This window comes from Ambystoma mexicanum, chromosome 6p (assembly GCF_040938575.1).
Source record: "Ambystoma mexicanum isolate Mex_15411 chromosome 6p, UKY_AmexF1_1, whole genome shotgun sequence".
NCBI classification, from domain to species: Eukaryota; Metazoa; Chordata; class Amphibia; order Caudata; family Ambystomatidae; genus Ambystoma; species Ambystoma mexicanum.
This window is the reverse complement of record NC_090935.1, coordinates 165,802,932-165,822,364: the sequence shown is the minus strand read 5'-3', so window position 1 is coordinate 165,822,364 and position 19,433 is coordinate 165,802,932. Positions and strand designations below refer to the sequence as shown.

General features: G+C 42.9%; 1 protein-coding gene across 18 annotated transcripts in view; it reads left to right on the top strand.

Annotated features, from left to right (window-relative positions):
- The window catches only part of CELF4 (CUGBP Elav-like family member 4), a 1,533,185-nt gene that overhangs the window by 1,444,889 nt on the left and 68,863 nt on the right, over window positions 1–19,433 (top strand). For 14 of the 18 annotated variants that reach the window (XR_011280603.1, XR_011280605.1, XR_011280604.1 and 11 more), the window contains one exon: window positions 12,899–13,064. The exons of the other annotated variants lie outside the window; for them this stretch is intronic. Coding sequence is in view for 11 of the 14 variants with exons in the window: in XM_069626869.1 (XP_069482970.1) it covers window positions 12,899–13,026 (128 nt within the window). In the remaining 3 variants the exon portion in view is untranslated. The remainder of the gene's footprint in view (window positions 1–12,898; window positions 13,065–19,433) is intronic. 18 annotated transcript variants of the gene reach the window in all.

The window sequence follows — 19,433 nt, the reverse complement described above, 5'->3', positions numbered from 1 at the left end:
ATTACCAGGGCACATGAAGGCAGATACTGCATCGCAGTGAGCATGCCGAAGAGCCCAATTTAAAATATTAAAGAATGTGACACTAATGAGAACATTGTTAAGAAAGGGTAGGTGACCCAGTACTTCAAAGAAGGTATTAATAAATTTGCGAACAGTGTTAAAGGTGGGTCAGATACCCAGTGCTTCAGAAGAGATTTTGATATACATACAAAGAGTGTTGAGAAAGGGATTCAAACAGTTACAAATTCTGTCAAGAAAGGGTTGTTAACCCAGTATTGGAAGAGTTAATGTAGAAAATAAAATCTCTGGCAGGTTAGTGCACCAGGCAAACGGTGAGGCAGGAAAGGGAGATAAAAAGAAGTGATATCCTAGCAACAGAGTAAACTAACAGTGAGAATAGAAGTGAAGTGAAGTGAAATCCTGGCAGGAAAGGCGTGATCTCCTGGCAGTAGAGTAAACCAGGAGTGAGCAGAGAGTGTAGTGATATCCTGGTAGGATAGCAAACCAGTAGTGAGAAGAGAAGTGAAGCGATATCCTGGCAGGAGAGTAAACCAGAAGTGAGGAGAGAAGTGCCATGATATACCAGCAAGAGAGTAAACCAAGAGAGAGAAAGAGAAGTGAACCTGAAATTGTGAATGCAAGAGGATTCATACCCCTTTTAAGTATTAATTAAAAAAAAGTCACAAATACCCTGGCAGAAGAGTATACCAGTGGTAGAACAGGACAGAGTGTGAGAAACTGAACATTGTGAAAAACTGCATTCTTAAGGGAAACTCAGGGAAGTCTGATGCCACTTGAGTAAGGTGCAACTGTGATACCAGTAGGATTCTAGGAGAAGGGAAGGCCCCTATCCTGGTGGAACTTTATTTTTTTTCTGTTTGGCACCATAAGACTTTATGTTGAGAACTTTCAAAGAAGGCTACAAGTAAATAGCTTACCAGAATCCACTGGTGCACATTATAGTGAGTTTAGAGTGGAAGGGTCATTTTAGACTTTTTGAACACAGACCAGAAGACGTTCTTGTTTTTAACATTCTGACACAGGCAATCCTTACATTTCTTGAGGCAGGGAAAACCCTCCTGGAATTTGGGATAGATAGGATTCCTCACAACCCTTTTTTATAATTTTCTGGAAATAAAAGTCTATAACCAAAACTTAACATACCGATATGGCCGAGTCTTACTCTTGATCCCTTATTGAATCTTAAACATCTGAAGAGAAAAAGGCTTTGATTACGTTAGTGAAACAAATATACTTCAGTAAACAATACAGGAAACCGTATTGCAGAGGGACGCTGAACTTGTTTAAAATTGTGCAAAATAAGGATGTTATGTCCCTCTGGGAAGTAATGAACTTTCAGGAAGTTACGCAATCTAGTAAACAATTGAATGCAGTGCCTCAAAATATATGGGTCTTGCATGTTAAGATCTATGTGTAGGAACGGGCGGTGATTTAGCAGTAGAATGGAGCAGCATTAAGGGTGGGGGTAGGGCAATGGGACCTTGAGATTGATCCAGATGTGGTGTTTGATTTAATTTGCAATTGGTATAGTTCCAGGGCAAATGCCTTACGAACAATATCTTGAAAGAAGATCCGTCGACCTGAGCATGCATGTTGTCCACCCTGTTTAAGAATAATACCCTTTATAACCACTTTCCAGATTCATGGAAGATGTCCTCTGTGGTACCCATTTGTAGATGGGGCATGAAGATAAATCTGAAAAGATCCTCGTCCAATCAATCTTATGGATGTGGATAGTAAAGTCTTTGTGTCCCTTTTATTGATACGCCTTGAGGATTGGCCACTCACAACTGGCCGCTTGAGTACATTTCATAGTGCCTTTCGCAGGGGCCATAGTATGAACTTAAATGGTCTGGTGGTTAGAGTTATCCAGGAGCAGGCTTGGTCCAATAAGGCGATGCCCCCTGAGCTATCCTCCCGGCCTGATGAGTGGATGCTGATGGCGAGTATCGTCTGAACCACTTGGCTGCGCAGGATGTGGCCGTCACCATTCTGTGCAAGCCCCCTATATTACATAGGATGCGTCGTCCAAACATTCCTGGAACTCGCTATACATTCAAGTGCGGGGCACTGATATTTTCCTGGTTGCTTTTGAACAGTTAAAGTTGAAAACTATAGAAACATATTTCCTTTAATGATACCCAAGCTGCTGCCTGATTTTTCACAGGAACTGACTTCATTGTAAATGAGCTACCAGGACTGGTAGGATTAAGCTTGATGTTCCAGATCTTGAACTGCAGACAGATGCCATAACCTCATGTCCGGCTGTCTACCTACAAGAGGAAGCATCTGCGAACAGAGAGACCCTGGTCAGTTGCCTACTCTGATCCAAAAGAAGGTCCTCAGAAACTTTCAACCTGGGTCTCAGTACGAGTTTAGTTGTAATGGTAAAAAATGTGTACTTGAACTACCAATTTTTAAAATATGACCTAATTGTGAGTCGTGATGACTTGGGGTCATTACTACATGGAGTACATAGGAAGTAGTGCATGGGGTAATTTTGTTTTTTATTGCATACAGTACTTTCTATTTACTCAATAGAGTACCATTCAATTGCAACATAGGAGGCATTCTAAAACTAGGGCATATTCAAAATAGTACATGTGTTTACCTTTGTCCCCACACTCATAATGAGGCCACAGTGGGATATGAATCTATGTTTAGTCTTTTGGCTAGTGACTGCCATTTTGGCCTTCCTTTGGCACCGCAATCATGTCCCTTAGATCTAACATTACTTCACGTACCCGCGGCCGGTCCCAACTGCCTTATCTATCTGTAAGCGTCGTCCACATCAGCCAGATGACGGCAGCAAGAGAAGTTAGATTCTGCAGAATGAATAGGAAGAATGTGAACTGGTATATGCACTACACAACAAAGGCAGTTGCTTCCCTGTTCATTGGTACATTGTGACGTCAGCTGGGTAAAACATGTTCCTATCAAAAACATGTGCTTGTGTTTCTTATCGGAGTTCTCCCTGGTTCATGTGATGGTCTCAGTGGCATTTCATCTGGCCATCAAAGAGCAGAATAAAATATACCCATGAAACTACCAACAAGGTTACAAAGACTTTGAATCATTTAACAAAGCGCAAGATCTCCGGGTACAAACAAACCGCACCTATGTATGTTTGTCCTTTGCGCCAACTGGGAATGTGTTTTAGGCATTTGTCATGCTTACCATTTTGTTTGGATTGGTATAATTGTGGATTGGACCCTGCCTGTATTTACACAATCTACATTTAGAGTTTGTGTGCCTTCTTTCTTGCTGTTTGCGTCTTTGTTTATGTTGTCTATACTCCAATGCTTACTACTGTATTTCCAAAGGTCATTTTGTGTGTGTGTGTGTGTGTGTGTGTGTGTGTGGCAGGTTAATCTGATCTATGAACTTCCTTACACAATACAATATGACCATACAACTTTTCCATTTGTCCTCTTGGCTATGTATGGTTTACTGGGATAAGTACCTTTTCGAGTTACTACAATTACACACGGTTTTCTGCTCACATGGGAATAGGCCGGACTGAGTTGAGGCGGTCTGTGCACTTTGACTGCCCCAAATTGGAAATACATTGAGGATAAGGTGCTGCAGTTGTGTCACTTGTCAGCTTAGTTGAAACGGGCCATGATGGCGCCATTGGGTCACCTGCCAGTGGTTGATATTTATTTGGCAACAGTAGGCATGAACATCACATGTCCCTTTGTGTTAGTAGCTCATGCCATAAGACTGCCCAGTGACAATGCATGTCAGCTCCATAGCTAGTCCTGGGGTTCCATCATTCATAGAATGGGTTTCCATCTAGAAGTTCTGTTTGACAGTGGAAACCCTGTATGTCTGCTTACCTCTAGATCATTGGGGAGGTGTGAAGCTAATGATTTGTGTTAAACATGCAGTCGGCACAGGCCAGAACAGGACCGGGGCTTCTGCCATGTCTTCTGTTCGTCTACACTCTACAGGAACTGGTTTTGGGCAGTTTGTGCTGGGCTGGGAATAAAGCTAGATGATCCCACCAACTCACAGCATCTTGTACTATGTCATCGGCCTGGTAAAATAGTTGGCTCAGTGCGTGGAGCCTGCGGCAAGTCAGGAGTTGGTAAAGCACCAGCGTGAGGATTGACAGGGTACCAGTCTGCAGGTAGGCAGGCACCTAAAGGCAGACCTCTGAGAAACAAGTACATGCATCATCAAGGAAAAAGTGTACACTCCTTTCCGGATAGCCTTTAAAACATGTAACCAATCCCATACAGTGTCATGTTAAACAATTGGAGGCCAGAAGATTTGAACTGGTATGGTGTTGTTGCACTTAGCAGCTCATAAGGAAAAGTAGTATTTGTGTCCCTCCCGCTATTTGGGAGTTGGCGAAAAGCATTCCTCACTAACAGTGTTGCACCCACTTCACCCAAATACCTGAGCTTATAGTTATTACAGCTGAGACAGTGGTGAATCTCCTGGTCCCCGGGTCTCACACATCGGCCCACACAAAATATTGGTGCTGGAGACACTGCATACTAAATACAGGGGTGTTAAACCAGTGGGACCCTGCATTAAGGGGAGCTAGCCAAGAAGCAGTGCTGACACCCCCAATGGTGGTCCAGTGATGTTTGCTTCTGAGGCAGGAAAGACAGCACGTTGTTTTCAGTGGTGATATTGCTTTGACAAAGAAAACATGGCCATTTATTGCCCCAAAATGATAAAGGTATTCAAGTATTGGACACTGGCAGGTATTCAAATACATTTAATCTCACCACAAATTCCCTTGCTACCATGCAAAGACTGGAGAATAAAAGGAGCACTGGCACAGGAGAATACTAAGTGACAAACGTGCATGCATAAGATTGCTAGAAATATTGCTTTTTCGTTAAGCATATGACTAAAGCAAAGAATTAATTATCCAAACTGATGCATTCAACACTCAGTGGGGTTGCTCCTTGTCAGCTTAAAGTAAAAGAAGAAAAATAACAAGTAGATTGTAGCTCTCAAAATGGTCTTTCTGGACAGAGCACAATTTTCCAACAACTAACCAAAAACATGTTATTGTCATTCAGGGTATTGAACATGTTCATTTGACTGTAGTTCTACTGTTCAGACACATCATCGTGCTGTGAAATGACACATGAATAGTATGGGGAGAAATATAAAGCTTCGAATGTGGCCTAGTGCATGTAGGGATGTCCAACTCCGGGCCTCAGGGGATGGGATCCTGACAGGGTTCCAGAATATCCCTCATCAATATGCATGAGAACAAATGTGCATACATTTCGAATCATTGTATGCAAAATTATCTCATGAATATTAATGTAAGGTATCCTGAAAAGCAGGCATGGAACTGGCCTTCGAGGCCTGGAGTTGGACAACCCTGATGATTGGCAGTTTTAGGAGGAATCATAACCTCTCAAGCTTCTCCGGACAGTCCTCCTGACCTCAATTCTTCAGCCTGACAGGTCATGACAGAAGGGAAAAGACCATATGCTAATCAGGTTTGTCCCACCCCAAAAAGGCCCAGTCCAGCGTAAAGTGATAGGTCACATCCTTTCTGCACAAGACCGCAAGCAACCTAAGACATGTTTTTAGGCTCATTGGATATAAGTCAGTGAGGTGTAGCTTTATCTCTTTATGGGTTTCTCATTATAGCATCCCCTGTTATTTGTGACATGCCTGGTGTAACCATTGCTTTTATTCTAGATGAGCAGATGAAATGACCATTTCAGATATATGTGTCTATTTTAATAAAAAGGTCTATTTTGTAGAAAGAAGATTAATGGTGTCATCTTGTTAGCACTTGAAATGGTGTCATCTTGTTAACACGTGAGACATGTTTCCATGTACTCATTCATGCATGTGTGGTTAGTTTACCTACCTCTGAAATACACCTGGAGCTTAAAATGGCTAGTCTTAAATGGAGAGGGTGTTAGGTTTGGTACAAGGAGGAAAGCCTAATGGCGATCTTCACAATAGAACTTCTCCCATCAACACTGTTGTTATGTCCATTTCACTAACAGGCGGACACAGGATGTAAACGCGTATAATGTCCCGGTTTCAGTGCATTGCTATGGTATGGTAATGTTCATTTGTAAAGCGCCTATACACAAGGCAAGTGTTTCAAGGTGCTCAAGGAGGATGGGGAACAGGGGAGAAAAGCAACAGTCATTCAGAGCCCATGAGTTTCTGAACGATAACCAGTCTGCTAGGCAGATTAAGTGCCTATAATAAAATGAACAGTGTAGATAATAGCAAATAGGTCTGGCGACGATTCTGATTTTTTTCCGAGAGCATAGAGACGCTGTGGTTGTCAGGTCTAAACCCCGCCCAGAACTGCTATGCTATGTAAAGCCATGTCCTGCTGTTTCTATTAGTGTGCTAAAAGTATGAAAAATCCTACAGTTTCTTTGAGTATCAAGTGCATTAGCAGCGACGTTAAACATGGTCGCTTGTGTGTTTTAATGAGCAAGCTGTGAATTAGACATGCTGTGTCTGCAAGGTTCTGGATAGGGTAAGCATTTTTTTTAACTCTTTTGAGAGGCAATTACAAAATATTGCATGTGTTTTTACCTCTGATTTTTCATTGCAGAAAATTTCATTTTTTTGATTTTCACTGATTTTCATTTCAGTGCAGCAGCACAATGTTTGGTGGTGACATAAGCAGAGTCTGAGTAGATGGTAACCCAACACCCCTAACGAGTCCCCCGTTAGCCCTCAACCCAAACCTCCCATCCCTAAAAAAAAAAAAACCTTTGCCTTTTCCCAGACTTACTATCTGTACATTTATTTCAGTTATATATTTAGGTGGATGCCTTTGAGATGAATATTGTGCACTGAAAAATCTGTGCAGTGAATATTTTGCAATGAAATCAATGGATGGCTTTGAATACAGAGTGCATGATATTTCGGAAGTGATCTTTTTCATTTGTGTGTGGAAATAAATACAGTGTAAACTATTCAGTGAGATGAAAGGCATAGCATCCTATGAAATTGTGGAGCATTTTGTTTATTTTTCATTTAGGCTAAAATTGCACTTGCAACCTAACAATGTAATAACATAATTAAAAACAGGTGAAAAGTTAAATAAACATCTTAATAAATTCATATAACAAGGCAATGTAAAGAAAATCAACACATCAATTACAGTTTTCTGTTTTCAAATGATTCCCTAAAAATTACCAAGTGGTTGAATGATTCCACCATTTCATCTTCAACTTCAATTTAAAATTCTCAGAGCGGCAAGTACGAGTGAGATGGAGCCCCACTCAAACATCTCCTCCAAAAATGTACTGATCCAACAAGATCCGAATAATACACATAAGATCCCAGATAGAAAACATTAAAAAAGGACAAACTTAGACATAAAGTGACTATCTGCTGAAGAGTTTCCATTTCATTCTTGTTTTTGTAAAATCTGAAAGCTGCATCCTGACGAACAATTCTCCTATACCGTAACACAATTCCCCTTGTAGGAAATAAATTCCACTTAAACCTCGTAAAATGGATCCTTCCTTTAGGGCAAGGAAAGGTTCTTCAAAGTGCCGCCAAAACACCCAAGATTTTATGTTTGTGAGCGATTTAGTGAAGCATAGTGAGTCTCAGGAGGATAGCTCAGGGGCAACTCGCTCACCTTGGAAGCAAGATGACAAAGAACAGCACAGGTTCGACCACCTGGACTGCGCTTAGAAATCTCTGGGTATTAAGCACGTAATAAATAACCAATTACAATGACATACTCATGATAGGAATCCACCGTTAGACACCAGTTGTATTGATACAAGGTATCTTTAACATGGGCGTAATTTTAGGGGGGCACAGGTGTGCTTGCCCCCCCAACATTCATGGCTCACCATTTTTTCCCCATTCATTTGGCTGGGGCACCTTTTCTTCAGCTGTCAAGTCCCCCCCAACATTTTCATCAAAGTTACTCCACTGATCTTTAACCCTGTTAGGAGAATCCCTTAGTCATTTATTGATATAGAAATTTCATATGACACGTTATTACAAAAATCCGTAAAACCATTCATCGCAATGACTGATCTAGTTGAAACCATCCCGCTCACTTTTTCGTACAGGGTATTATGAATACAGGAGTACGATTTTACTATAACAAGCCAGGTACTTCCACGTTGCTTTAGAACTCAATGAGCTCTAACCCAGTTCAAAGCGAGTCCAAAGAGAGGGGACTGTCTTCGAAATGCCCATCACCCGGCGCCACAGGAGGCTTTCTAGTTTACTCAAAATAGCCAACACCCACAATTGCAATATCCGAATCCCATAAGTTAGTCTCGGGATGACCTTACCCAGATAGAACTTGATTGGTGGATCTTTGACATTCTGCAATCGGGCATTTCCTGCCAGTCTCTGGCTCTGACACTGCTCTTTGCACACAGTCCTTCAGACTCTGCAAACCTATGCTCACTGCTGCTCAAGCATGGTGGATGATCATAATGTGACCTTAGTCTGTCTACCGCCCAACTCCAGGCCCTGAGGGCTGGAAACCTGACGGGCTTTCAGGATGTCCAGCATTAATATTCATGAGCAAAAATGTGTATACATTTCGAATCATTGTATCTCATGAATATTAATGAGGGGTATCCTGAAAATCCGACATGGATCCAGCCTTCGAGGCCTGGAATTGGACAGCCCTGGTCTAACTCTTGCCTAGAGCAACATGTCTTCAATGTAAGAGGGCGGCTTCCGACCATGTGAATCACCCAAATGGAATCCCTTCGGGTGCCTAAGTTTCCTTATATGAAATCTGATTGAGCATCTCAGACATGCACCTACTCACTTGCACCTGAATCACGAACCCAAAACCTTGAGACATTGAGCACCACAGACGTCGCCTCCAGCAATTCTTTTCGAATCTCTCCTTTCTTGGGGTCTGCTCCATTGTTAGGCTTTGTGAATAAGGTGGCAGGTGCAAATCAGAGATGCTCAAAGGCATCGCCTAATTTGCTTCAGTGCACATCTTTGTGAACCAGGGTCTTAGTAGGATTAGCCGTAATGTATGTCTGTGCACCGCACACGGTGAGCTGTGGTGGAAGACGGCTATAACCAGGGTGCATGTCGCAGATGGTGCCACTTGAATATTTTGTAGAAGGTGTGAGCAGAAGTGGGATTCTTATGTGGGTAGTGCCCACAGTCAGCCAGGCGGTGCTCAGAGTGTGTTGCCATCAATGTGTTTGCTGTGCAGTAGTTGTCTCGCTGTTTTTGTTGCCATGCTCTACTTGTACTTTGCAGAATAGTGATGGCTTTGTTCTATTCTATGGTCACTGGGTTGTGCTTCCATGTTCATAGCCACACAGGAAGAGGGTCTTGGTTTTCTGATTATGCCCTGGATGTCTAAATATCAAACACGACCAAACTGAAGATTTGATTTCATTTGGAAAGTTGACACTTGTGGTGTGAACCAAGAAAGATTACTGATCCAATATCAGGCACCATCTGAGAATTATTATTTATTGTGAAGCTGAGGATTATTTCCTATGTGACTAGATAAGTGAGACACAATAGCTATCGGGACATCTTTATGCCGACCCCATTTTTTCCTTTTTTCCGACGGGTGTTTTACCGCAGGAGTTTTGCCAAAAAAGTTCATGAACATTTATGGCGCGCCCCCCCACCCCTTGTGCCTTCTTAATGTTTTTATTTTTTATTTACCTCACCCCCCAACCATTTACCCTTTCCCACCCCTCAAAAAATGTTGAGGGAAATTTTCTGAAAAATTCCTGCAGCAAAACAACCATCGAAAAAACGGGTGTCGGCAAAAGGATGCGATACCTCTTTACCAATGGAAGATGTGTAAATACTGAGTTGAAAAAATAATATTTTAATTTCTTCCCTAAGTGACTCGTCCTTCCAGCGGCCGTCCTGCACTTTGATTGCCCACTCTGGTGCCAGCCGCCGGAGGTTGGCAACTCTCTGGCCGGTCCTAGTGATAGCCTCGACATCCAAAGCATCGAATGCAAAAGCCTTGAAAAAAATGCATCGAAAAAATGCATTAAAAAAAACAAACATTTTTTACCCCCTAAAACCCATTGACATGGCATTGCTGATACTGTTCTCCATCTGTGGGGCTAACATTATCCCCCCGCCGTCCCATCCTGAACCCCGACACGAGTTGTCTCTGCGGCTCCAGTACTCCTGCGGCATTGCCTACCACCCAACCCTCCACTCGTGGCTTTCCTTGTACCGCGGTGAGCCCATGCTCCATTTTCTTACTGGTGTCTTGACCTCTATAGATTTAAGCCTGAGCTAGCCAACCGTCTTCTCCCACAGCGGGTACCCCTCATTCCCCAAAGCTCAAGGAGCCCTCACCGCAGTGAAGGATCTAGTCAGTGAGGGCTGCCACAATCAGACCCTTCTCTTCTTTCACTGGTTGCTAATTCAACCCCGACTCCAAGGTTCTCAACCTCACCATAATTTACCCCCCACTCTCCTCACCAAACCTGGAACATTGTCACAATGGCAAAAAAGTTTCAGTGTTTCCACTAACAGACTTTAAGACAGTGGCAGAAGGTCCACATTCCACCCTCACTTCCTTCGTGAGTAGTGGCCGCAACCTACAGTCCACCCCAAACACGCCAACTGGATGGACCCATTGACTTCCCTTAGGTAGTATATATACCTTCTACTTTCCATACTAAAGCATTGAAGACACAGAAGTCAATGAGCAATTATGGGACACTGGGAATGTTGACATTTGACATTTGATTTAAAGTCATAGGTATCCTTTTCCGAGCTGTTCCTTAGTGTCCGCACATGGCTCGTAATTTAAGAGCTTTGAGGAGACGATACACCTCTTTCCAAGAATAATAAAGACAGGCTCAGAAACGCTGTGGTAGCAGTGTACTCTACCAGGGAATGGACCAAGCTTTCAGAAGCAATGTGGCCTACCAGGGGACGGACCGAGCTTTCAGAAGCAATGTGGCCTACCAGGGGACGGACCGAGCTTTCAGAAGCAATGTGGCCAACCAGGGGACGGACTGAGCTTTCAGAAGCAATGTGGCCAATCAGGGGACGGGCTGAGCTTTCATAAGCAATGTGGTCTACCAGGGGACGGACCGAGCTTTCAGAAGCAATAATGTGGTCTACCAGGGGACAGACCGAGCTTTCAGAAGCAATGTGGCCTACCAGGGGACAGACCAAGCTTTCAGAAGCAATGTGGCCTACTAGGAGACAGATTGAGCTTTCAGAAGCAATGTGGCCAACCAGGGGACGAATGAGCTTTCAGAACCAATTTGGCCTACTAGAGGACTGACCAAGCTTTCAGAAGCTTCTAGAGTGATCAGTCACTATTGCATACATTGTAGAGATGTTCTGAGCTTGTCGCTGTTTGAAAATGGACGCTTTCTCTACCGACTGTATTTCTGTTCCTTTGAAGGGCAGTGTATTTTTGTTTTTGTTGTGAGTGTCGTCTGTGCTCGTGTTTTTTATTCACGCTGGATTTAGAGTTTGTTGTGTTGTTGTCCTCTCATGCAGCATTCTAACACCTAAAAGGGTGAAGTGTCTTCTGTAGAAAATGTAAAACTCAAATAGTACATACAATTCCAGAAGCTTCTTCGTCGAGAATCAGGACGAGCGCTAGGGAGCATTCAGGGCCCTTTGTGAGCATCACAAACAGCATGTTTTTTGAATACCTGCTATTTAAAAAATACCACCTAATTATGAGTTGGGGTTGCAGGTGTTATTTTTACAGCATTGGCTACTTAGAAAGTACTACATGAACAGTGGAGTAACTTTGCTGAAAATGTTGGGGGGGAAATTACATCTAAAGGAAAGGGGCCCCTGCCAAATGAGGGGGACGCAGTGATGTGCCACAAAAGTTGGGGAGTGAGGAGGAAAACACCCTCCCTAAAATCGCACCCATGTGCATGAAAGTAAATGTGTATTTATCCCATGGCTTGCTTTCTTTATACCATAGTGGCGGACACCCCCTTCCCCCGCCCCTGTAAGCCCAAATCATAATTATGTGGTTTCTTAAAACCAAGGTGTATCTAAAATACCACGTTTTTACTGTTATTTACTGGTACCGCCTTAAACATAACAAGGCTTTTTGTTATTCACACATGCACACACACCTACACACACTGAATAAAAACGAGCAAGACTGTTCATTTGGAGTAAAAAGTGCAGACAAAATAGATCATGCTATCCTGTGCAGGCCCACCAGGGTTTGCCATCGTAGTACAGCCAGGGGAGATCATTCTGTACTTATTTATTTATTTATGCATTTCTTAAACTCACTAAACCCATAAGCAAGAAGGCGCTGGAGAAGAGAAGTACCACTTCACTGAGTGCGCATCCCTAAAGTTCAGGCGAACCCAGAGAGCAGAAGCTCACGGGAGGGAGGGCTGGCACTTACCTGACATCAATTGCTTTTTCCTGTTTCCGCAACTAAGCACATCCGGGCTGATTTAGCCAGCAATGGCCTGGCATATTTAAAATTGGCCTTGCCTTCAAAAGTTACAAGATGAACGGCCTGTAGGATATGAAGAGGAGTATTTATTTAAATAATGTGTTTAGAAAAACACGCCATAGTTTGAGAATCTGCTATGCATGGGGTGGCAAGGGCACTCTGGACAGGTTTGACAGCAGTATGGGGAACACCCCCCAGTAATTTTGTCAGCATTCTATTTTCTTGCAAGCGAGATACCAGGTTTGTCCAGGGTATTCCTGGTGAGCACAGATTCTAAATTGTCCGAGGCTGGGTGCTGCTTCCTATGATTCTGCGACATGTGACCCCCCCGCCCCCGCCACCCCCATTGGCAACCATCGCTGCTCTCCTTTACCCCTCCTCCCACCTGCACATGTTCATCCTTACTATCTCACTATACGTGTTGTGCTCTGCTGGCCTTCGGCTTGTTAAACCCCGCCTTGCATCGTGTTTTGACAGGTTTTGTGAGTTTTGACAATCCTGCCAGTGCCCAAGCTGCCATCCAGGCTATGAATGGCTTCCAGATTGGCATGAAGAGGCTGAAGGTGCAGCTGAAACGGCCGAAGGATGCCAACCGCCCTTACTGAGATGTTGCGGAAGTCGCTGGAAACAAGGACTAGCACAGGTAACTGCGCGGGAGGATTGGCGGCCGCCTGGGACCGCGGAGGGCTTAGCGAACAAATACGCAGGGACACTGAATGCACGCTCTCTCTCCTCTGGAAGGCCTCATACGCGCTCGCTTACTTGCCAACTCCCCCAAAACAACAGTGCAGCAGAGAAGGGAAAGTAAGGTAGAGAGGCGAGAACACGTTCAGAAAGGGACAAGGGGAAACATGTGCAAGTAAGTCCCTTAACAACCACTGACAGCAGGGAGAGGAAATTCACACAAGGAACTCATCAAAGTAGATGCAAGGCCCAAACAAAGGGGATCTGGTGACATGTACAGATTTGCTATATACAAGGGTGTGTTACGTGCATGCACAGGATCCTTAACGCTTATCAGCCCAGCTGTCTTGACCTTGTAGCTCTTATGCATGTTGAAGTACACCTCCTGGTGTTGGCCTTGATGCACTAGGTTCATGTCTGCAGTCAGATTTCAAGCGTATCCCCCGTCCTGGTCATTGGGTCTAAGAAGCTGGCATGTTTCTTCCAGCCATGAGCTTCCTCAAGGCATTCGGAAGAAGAACCTCGTGATTGATGCCTACACTTTGTAAATCCAGTGAAACGGGCAAATACATTCATGTGTGTAAACCCGGTTAGGCTTTGTTATCACTTTTGTGAATATGCTCAATTTCGTATTGTCCGTTTGAAGAGGCAAGCTTGCATGAGGCCAAAAACACGACACGCACCACATACGCCACCAGGATCTATAGCCAAGGCAACGTATAATTTAATTACGGTGTATCTTCACATCTCTTCAAATTCCCTAAAACTCTCATTGTATCGCAACCCGAGCAAGTGCATTGGTCAATAGTCTACGTGTTCTGATGGAGATTTTCACACTTTCACTAGACAGCTGAATGGATCAGAAATGCAAATATTCAAAAACACAGCCATGACTAAAGTATACAACTTATCCTCTCTACCCATTGCTTGCCCCTCTTGGTTGCATGTACAATTTACAAGGCAGGTGGGTCATCACACAGCAGGCATCAGGCTAAGAGTAGCTTCCACTCCAGACAGCATTTGTACACTAATGCTTCGGTGATAGGAGAGTCCAGCGAAAGCCTTAGGAAAATGTTGGGGGGGACCAATGCATCTATATAAAAGGGGCCCCTGCCAAATGAGTGGGACAAAATGGTGTGCCACAAAAGTAGGGGGGGTCATCCCCCTGTCCATCCCCTAAAATTACACCCATGCTCTTGTGCAGTGATCGGTGATGGCCTCATAACTACAATCGAAAAGTGAAACCAGAACCCCATCTATTTCTCGGAAACAAAGGTCCACATCATAGGTTTTGCAGTATTCTCTTTGGAAATTGTTGTTACCATAATTTACCACAGTATTTAGGATTTCGGTCATTCTCAATTATGGAGCCCGATAGGACTCCTTTGGGTACGGGTGGACATTTCATGGAGGTATTATGAAAAGCGGTTTTTGGTTTTTAAAGGGGACTAAATTCATGAATATGCAGTGTGGTGAATCAGTCTCTATTCAGAAATACTGCCCATTTTACCATTACCGCATTACTTTTAAGGATGCCCAAAACGAATTCACCGTAACCACAGCTTAAATTCATGTTGGCTGTGCTGTGATTTGCTATTTCAACATCATACATTTTCCTGCACCTTTTCTGAATCCCATGCACTGTGTGGCAAACCCTGCAGGTCCGCTCCCAAATCATCCTGCCAGTGTAATGGCCGGGTTTAACAAAGGGCCTAGTTCACAGAACGTTTGGCACTGCAAAACACTGTTGCACTGTGCATCATTCGTGGAGCAAAGTGACTTTGCATTGCAAAGGTGCTCTTTGTGCTGTATTATATGGGCCTACATTCACACAAAAAAGCCTGCACTACATAAGCTTTTGTGTGAATTAGGCCCCTTTAGTGTGGTGCAAAGAGTACTTTTGCAGCGCAAAGTCACTTTGCTTCGCTCTGTGCATTATGCCTGGTTCAAAGTTTATTTTGCAGTGCAAGGACACTTTGCTCCTGACCTAAGCCCTTATTCTTACGCATCCTTCTTTTCCAGAATATCCTGGGAGCGTAATATACCAAAAAACATAAATCATGCTGTGCTGTGCTTTGTAGATCCCTTTCAATGCACCACCTCAATCGATTTGAATGTTGACTTGCAGACTAGTACATGTTTGGGGAAGAGGACTGGTTGTGTTCTGCTGCAGTTTCTATTTCTCAGCCAGTCGGTCTATTTTTGCATTTCTACACATTGGAGACCATGTGTCTTCTCCTTATTCTTATTAGCAAAAAGCTTCAATTATATTTCAGCCCAGAGGGCAGCTTTCACATTTTACAATGAGGCCTTCATAGAACTGGCTGTCCCTGTCGATGTTATGCAGTGATTGTTGTATTGAAAGGCAATCAATTCACGCAATAACATTATACAAATAGTAGTTTTACCTTCATACAACTTATATGCAATCCAATTAAATATATGCTGCTCCCAGTATTTTTATTATACATATATTCTCGTAGGATGGCTTTAGCAAGGGCAATGGGTCATGTTTGCATTCATCTTTACCATGAGGCATAGCTAGAATTCAGAACACGGAAGCCAGATGCTGTTCTAATCAATATATATCATTCAATGTAACAAACCTTTTAAAGTTAGGGTGAATGTTGTGCAAGATACAATGAGAATGAAGCCCAGTGTGCATCATGTACTTAGCGATTCAAACATGCAACGGTTCTATTACTTATATCTGTGCCAAATTTAATCACATGTAGTGATTCGTATGCTCCCACAATTCTCTTTGATTTCATGCAAAGTAGGCTGAAACCCTCAGTGCTTGTATTTGCACCCTTCCCCTTCCCCATAGAAATATTTCAAAAGAGCTAATTAGGAGTGTACCAGACTGTGCATCTTGGAATGATACTCTTCTATCAGAAAATAATTAATTTGGTTATTCTAGGTGTTGATAATATCTAAATAAGACAATTTCAACATTCATATTATGACTCAACTATATATAGAAGTGATCATTAAAATGAGCATTGAACACAGCTTCTGCCAGTTTACAGTGTTAGTTCACATAAATAATTGCCCCAAGATATCTGTGTGTTTTCCTCTGCTTGTGCAGCTGTCAGCACTGGCTCGGGAGGCTTTAGGAAACACACAACTGACAAAATGTCTCTCTCCTGCTTAGGAAGAGAGATAGGGTGAGACACAGTGAGCGAACTTAAGAGAGGGAGGGTTAGAGAAAGTGAAAGAAAGGGAGAGAGAGAGAAGTGCTAGGTGGGCATATGACACTGGTTCTTCTATATATGCACTTTTATTATCATCAGTAACAAACTACTCACTACATGTTGCACAGGCCAAGTCAATAAATACATCTACACCCAAACAGAGCACCGAGTAAACCCTAGGCCAGTCTCAAAAGGCGCTTAGATTGTCCAGCTGATACTTATTGATAGACTTGATATATGCATTATGTATTATATTTATACAAAAGAAAAAATCTAAATGTTATGTTTTTGAGAAAGCATATACACATTGATGCAGAACATAAGAGCCTTGGGGGTGGGAGGACTGAGGTTCAAACACAGTGTTTGTTATAAAAATGTACGTGTTCTCCTTTATTCCCTTGGGATTAAGTGGGTTACATTGTTGGCTGGGTAAGCATCGTACCATAAGGCCCAGTCAGAGGCATTCTGGGAGATATTAGTGGTCATTGCACCTCATCACAGTTATGCGGGCGGACATCAGTCTCTGTACAGGGTATGGACATTTCAGTAGGAACCCATGACATGTATGTCTCCAGCCCGAGGCTGTATTATGAATCCTCTCTATCTGTTAAGGCAAGTAAACCATATGTCCCATTTCAGGTATCATAGGTCTTTCCATCCCTTCCAACAGGATATTCCAAGAGGACATGCTTTGGTCATCAGTTTGGTCCTCTCCACTTCGCGAGACGATCCACATTTACACAAAACCTGACTTTTCCCATGATAAGTCATACCGAGACCTTGCACCTCAAAACTTTCAGCCGGGGAAGAGCGCTCAGCCAATCAGATGGCTGGAACAGCGGGCGAGAAGACACATTCCCTGCCCGCTGTGCCAGCCCCAAGAGCCCTTCCCCAGGTGGCGCCATTTTTTAATTTTTTTGTGAAATGGGGAGGTAAAAGTGAGCATCTCCCTGTTGCCTTCCCACCTCCCAACTCCCCAAAACAATCCAAACCTCATCTCCACCCCCTCTCTTCTTTCTTCCCTCCCAATTTACGAGCCGTAACTGAGCTTTATGCTCCGGTCTGTCGCACCTTCCACTCCTGCCACCGCCATAGAAATGAAAAAGGAACATAGTCCGTTTACCTGATGGTGGCAGCCATCTTCGATTCATTTTTTTTCCATCGAAGATGGGAGTCGCTTATGGTAGCCAATCTATGAAGGAAAAAAAGAAAGCCATTCGCACCCCGGATTAACTCCAGGGTGCATACGGCTTTCATGCCCCGGCAGGGATCGGACATGGGTGGTAATGGCCCACAGCCCTCGCCGAGGCCCTCATTTTGCTTGGGCCTACTATGACTCGGTCTGATAGGCTATTAGCAGTCATGTCCAACCCCTGCCGGAGCGTTAAAGCCATATTCTCACCCCATAACATACCCATCCAAACACCCTGTCTGCTACAGCTGGGCCAGTGTATAGAGGTTTTCCCCCAAAGCATCCGCTTTCACTGACATCCATAAACCGGATGTGGGACTTGCCAGAGGCTTATGGCTAAGCCTAATTATCCTACCTTCTTTGATCGAATTTAGATAGAACGTCTGGTTAATCGGAAGATTACATTAATACATTGCAAATGCTTTAAATTATAACAAAGTCCTGAAAGGCTTCTGGGCAATAGAGGAGTGACTATCCCATTTCAGTTTGATCAGTCGTACTTTCACCGTCGGTCAGACCCCAAAGTGTCTACAGCATTGGGAGCTCAGGCATTGAAATTCTGGGATGTGCCTGGACACCACTAATTATTAACAAAATTCACAACAATTGTACTTCTTTAAGAAAGCAAATAATAGGGTGCAAGTCCCTTAAAGATTATCCTGCAAAAGATCCTCCAATTACAATCTCAGAAAGACGCAGGCACATTGCCGTGGTTAAGGCTTCACCTCTTACGGCTATACTTCCACAAAAACTCATTCCACATTAAAATGATTTTATACAACATAATATTTCAAAGAGTATATTAAACTCCAACCTGGCAATCTTAATGATGGTCAAACAGTGTCGTGATGTATTAAAATGCACAGGTCAAAGTATTTCGGACCACCAAGGACCTATGTCAGGGCAATATCTAGCCTGCATCCGAAACATAAATAACAGCCACCAATAAAACACCTCAAGACCGCCCACGATCAGTTTGAAATGAGCGTGTTGAAGGCGGAAGATTCTATAATAGGGAATTCGTTTTTGTGGCAGTATTGCTGTAGCGAGTGCCGCCCTGACCACGGGCAGTGCCCCCAGCTCTTTTTTAGCTCAAGCATTCAACTCATATGACTCTTAGTTAGAAGCCATGTTGCACTAAACAACCACTGGATTTTATTTTAATTAATTCTTTATTTGTTTTGTTTGTGAATCACAACCTTTCAAATAGGAACGGAAGAAATCATCATATAACATTATTACAAATGAATAAAATGGATACATAAGTATTTAAGGAATAGGAGAATGAATAATTGTCCTTAAACAAACAATGCATATTAGTAGATACAATTTAAAACACTTTTGTGATAGATTTGATTAAAAGAAAATACGCGCCATAGTAAAAATACAAGAAACATAAGAGAAAGAAAGGAGTAAAACATTTTCACCAAGTTAATTGATATGGAGGTAGTGAGTTGCAAATTATTAAGTATCCATTACATTTGATTAAAACAATCATGTCAGAGGATAAAATACAAGAAACCTAAGAAAAGCAAAATAGGGTTAGTACATTTTTGCTGCGATGATTGATATAAAACTAGTAAAATGTAAATTGTTAAGCATCAGTTCCTGACGACTACCACATAGTAAATGTATACAATGCGAGTACGAGAAGGACAAGATGCTCTTGTTATGCACATTCTAGTATGATCATTTGGACTCAAAATTAACTATAATCAATGCAATGGATAACACCATGATGGCTTGTAACAGAGCTCAGTTCTGAGCAATATTGCTCACAATAGTAGTTTATAGTTGTTCTGTGTAGTATGTACAGCTATGTTTGGTGATACATTTTCTGAACATCTGGTATAATCAACCAGATTTCCCAAGAGAGTATTGTCTGACTCGATTAGATTCTAGTGAAGTCTTCACCCACCAGGGTTTTTGATTGACTGGCTTC